General features: G+C 32.0%; 1 protein-coding gene across 1 annotated transcript in view; it reads right to left on the reverse strand.

Annotated features, from left to right (window-relative positions):
* Window positions 1-1,307: 1,307 nt before the first annotated feature.
* Window positions 1,308-4,179, reverse strand: part of LOC115305180 (olfactory receptor 6C1-like) — an 8,893-nt gene continuing 6,021 nt past the window's right edge. Inside the window, exon 2 of the mRNA XM_029955482.1 lies at window positions 1,308-1,334. Coding sequence (XP_029811342.1) covers window positions 1,308-1,334 — 27 coding nt within the window. The remainder of the gene's footprint in view (window positions 1,335-4,179) is intronic.

Consider the following 4,179-nt stretch of genomic DNA (forward strand, 5'->3'; position numbering starts at 1 on the left):
CTGGATAAGCCTTGCATTCGTAATTCTATTATATTCTACCTTGCCCTTAGTAGGCATTTAATTCTAAGTGAGCTCTGTCTTGTTAATGTGTCAGTGTGGACTACCACTGTTACATTGTTTAATAGAATCATTGCTGATTTCAGACCAAACTAGGTTAATAAACTGCTTCCAGATTCTTATTGCTTTGAGAGTTGTTACCTGGATATGTTCTCTTTATATTAACTGCAATTGCTGAGTAAACAGAGTTTATTGTAGCGAGTTAAATGTATGGCTTTAGGAATTATCAAGAGAGCTGAAGGCAGATTTTAGGATGAGCTTTCTGGTATGATATCAAAGCTGCTTCACAAAATTGAGTGCCCGTGAGAGCTGCTCCTCAGGAATCTAGTTCTATTGCTACAACATATAGAGTCATCTGAATATGCTATGATCTATACCAGCAATATAGATGTTTAACTGTTATTAAATTTAGAGTTTGTACCTTTTACAAATGTGTCTGATTGACAGGACTAAAATTACATTTAGAATCCTAGCTTCAAGGACAACTTAAAATGTAATCTTTGCTGTCTTTGCATATAGACATATTTGATGGAGTTTGGAAGATGCAAAATGTTTAAGTTTATAATAAAATGCTTTTAGAGTTGTGATAGGCAAAAGATAAATCTAAATTTTTCACATCAATAAATCAAGTAAGAATTATAGTAATCCCTAATTTACAGATATGGGAGTAGCACATAACGTACCATAGAAGGACAGTCTTCCTGCAGACACTGTTGTGACGCACAAAGCCAAATTATTTTTCAGTAAATAGCATGTGGTTAAAACTGACGTTATGTAAAAGTTAAGTAAGACATTATGTAAGATATGATCATTTATGAGGTACTTAGAACGTACCAGGAATATTTGTAAGCCATTTGTAAGCCTTGTCTAAATAAATATTTACAACTACTGGCAGAGGAAGTCCTATAATTCTCATTATTTTTTATATTAGGAAGCTGAAGGTGACTCATTGAGACTTGGGCTAATTCTTCCAAAGTCTCATAAATAAACTTGTGTTTCTGGGGATTATATAGAGTGAATAATAGAGTAGATGGGCTGCTATTCAAACTTGAAGAAATCTGTCTTAAGGAAGCCACTGATATATGCTAAGTAAATAATATTGTTGAACACCATTATGATATTTCACTCTTGTCTATATGAAAACATCTCAAGTTAAGAAAACATTAAAATTGTGATAACCATTAGAGTCTAATCATGTGGTTACATATGGTACTTTATGATTAAAAGATAAGATTTTTCCCTAAATATGTCTACCGTGGAGATCCTGGGCGGTAGACCTATTAAAAAAAAAAAAGAAGTTTTGTCTATCGAGTAAGGAGTTTAAAAGGTGTTGGTATTGTTTGAAGGGATATAGCAGTTTCTGTCTATGGTTCTAAAAACAAATAGTCCTAAAAAACCCAGACATAGAAACGTATTCAAACAAGATATCAGCAAAGGAATGATAATTTCAAGGCAGGAGATACCAATAGTTTAGATAGGAAGTAGGCATTTTGACACTTTAACTTATTTGTTGATTAGTTTAACAAATATTTGAGTAAATGACTTCACTACAATAAGCCCTTTGGTAGATAATAATGAACATAGTATTCCCTTTGCTAGAAAAATGCTCATGGTCTATTAATATAGTCATGAAAATTAAATTAAAATATATTGTGAAAACTAATTATATTGATAAGTATACTGTACCACATGGTTCATGTGATCTTATAGGACTGTAAATTATAACAATACACATCCAGTTTTGTAGATGGAGCCAAAAAGGCAAGTGATCTTGAGAACTTTAACACTGGAGAGTTAACATCAGAGGGGGATGTAGGGCATGAGGAACACTATGAAGTTCTGATTATTTAAAAATACAGAGGTTTAATCTGACTCAAATCAGAATGATAGAGAATGACTAAGTAATATCTATAAGTGAAATAATGAATTATCAACTATATATTCTATGATGATGACTGCAGTTGTTGTGTGGGTAACTCTGTTCAATCCAAAAATAACGGAGTCTTGCCAGTAAGTGTCTTTATTATCATACAGGTATATTTATATCTGAGATCACCAATGGAAAGGTTTGGTAAACCAAGTTTCTTTGGCTATTTTTGGTTTTAGGTGTAGGGATTTAACTTTAATTCCAAAGGTATGCTTGTCCTCTGAATTTTTAATTTTCTGAGAGATGTTATTTTGGAGAGAAATCCCCATAAGCCAAGTGTGGCATTTTGGTAAGCTTATTTGGTACTCTTGTGAAAGAAAGTACTTTTGTGAAAGATATACCATCCTATTCTGAAAGTCTAAGTTTCTTTGTATATGTTTATATTGCAAGATTTCTCCCTTCCCTCGGGAATTGGTACAATGGCTTATTTGGGGGACATAACTAGATTTGAATCACTATTCTAATGTATATTGGCCATTTATACATTATTTTCTTCCTATGAATTTCTATGTCTCATTTTTTAAAAGGAGAAGAGAAACATACCCACACTTTGTGTATAACATATATGCTGATGACCAAGAAACTGGCCGTAATTGTGCTAAGAGAAAAAGCAGGAAAACTGACATTTTTTTGACAGTGATAACATCACCTGACCTATAGGTTATTTAGACCTAAGCTGCTCCATTTATCAAATTAAATTTTAATTATACATTGTTCATCTCTCCACTAGAATTTGAGATAATTTAGGGAAATAATCATTCTTTTTGATCACTATATTCCCAGTACCTGTCATAAGATAAGTAAGAAAAGCATGAATGAGTTCATCACAGAATGGGAAGTCCTTTATTCTAACAATTCTAATATTGACTGTGACCTTTTATTCATAAATTATTACAAATGAAATTCAGTGTGAGAATGAAAGTAGCCCAGTAGTTTGGATTTTGAGGTGAAAAGTGATTTAAATTCCAGTTCTGAAAGTTGCAGTCTCTGTAACATTGAACTCTTAGCCTTGATTTCATTGTGTTTGTTCACCTATAAATTAGGAATAATAGTGATCACTTTTATGAGTTTTTGTAAAATAAATACTGCATGTGATTTGCTTAATACAAAGAATAGTGTGTAGAATATTATTAACAGAAGTTACTTCTGTTACACACTTCCAAAAACCCTGAAGTTGATTCTAGATATGACAGTTAAAACTCATTTCTCCAGGAAGATGAACTTTTCCCAGTTTCTGAGAGTTTCACGCATTTTATACATTTGATATATTTTATATTGCCTGTTCTCTACTTATTTTTTAATTTTTGGAGGTATTTGACCTACCTAAAGAAAAATAACTATGACTTGAAGAGACTAGCAATTGAAAGTACATCATAAAGTTGATGTCAGGAATAAATGAGTTAATACAAAGAAAACAATAGATCTGGAGTGTAGTAGGCATTGCTGAAAAATCTTATGTTATCTTCTATCTTTCTTCTGCTGCTCGTTATAATTATAATTAATACTATAAAGATTTTTTAATATGTATGAGTTTCTAATCTTTAAGAATTTATGTTTTATGCTTAATTCCCTGATAATTATGTTTATTTGATTTCATGCAAATTACCAATAGAATCAAAATTTTCTAATAACATTCATCTACTCGTCAGTAAGACTGAGAATTTCAGAAACCTGCATCTATTCTTAATGCTTTCAATCAAACTAAAGCCCAATGTCTCTTCAAAAGCAAACTGTTCCCATTCAAATCATAATTATTAACCCAAATTTATTAATTTATCCAAATACCTTTGAATAAAATTTTGGAATATACAGATAATTCTGAAACAATATTCACATTATCAAATTTATGGAGCTCAATGATTGGGAAATTTTAATAGTGGAATGAAAATAAAGGGGGAAGATATGTTACTCTCGTAAAGGAAAATGAGTTTTGAGAAAGTAAATAATAGAAAGTATTTACAAGCATTCTATTCTTTTTTAAATTGTTTTAATGTTTTTTTAAGAGAGAGAGAAACAGAGTGGGAGTGGTGGAGGGACAGAGAGAGAGAGACAGAGAGAGAGAGAGAGAGAGAGAGAGCGAGACACAGAATCTTACACAGGCTCCAGGCTCTGAGCTGTCAGACCAAAGCTCAACGCAGGGCTGGAACTGTGCCACCCAGGCACCCCAAGCATTTCATTCTTTTAATACTACTAAC

Source organism: Suricata suricatta, chromosome 10, assembly GCF_006229205.1.
Source record: "Suricata suricatta isolate VVHF042 chromosome 10, meerkat_22Aug2017_6uvM2_HiC, whole genome shotgun sequence".
NCBI lineage: Eukaryota > Metazoa > Chordata > Mammalia > Carnivora > Herpestidae > Suricata > Suricata suricatta.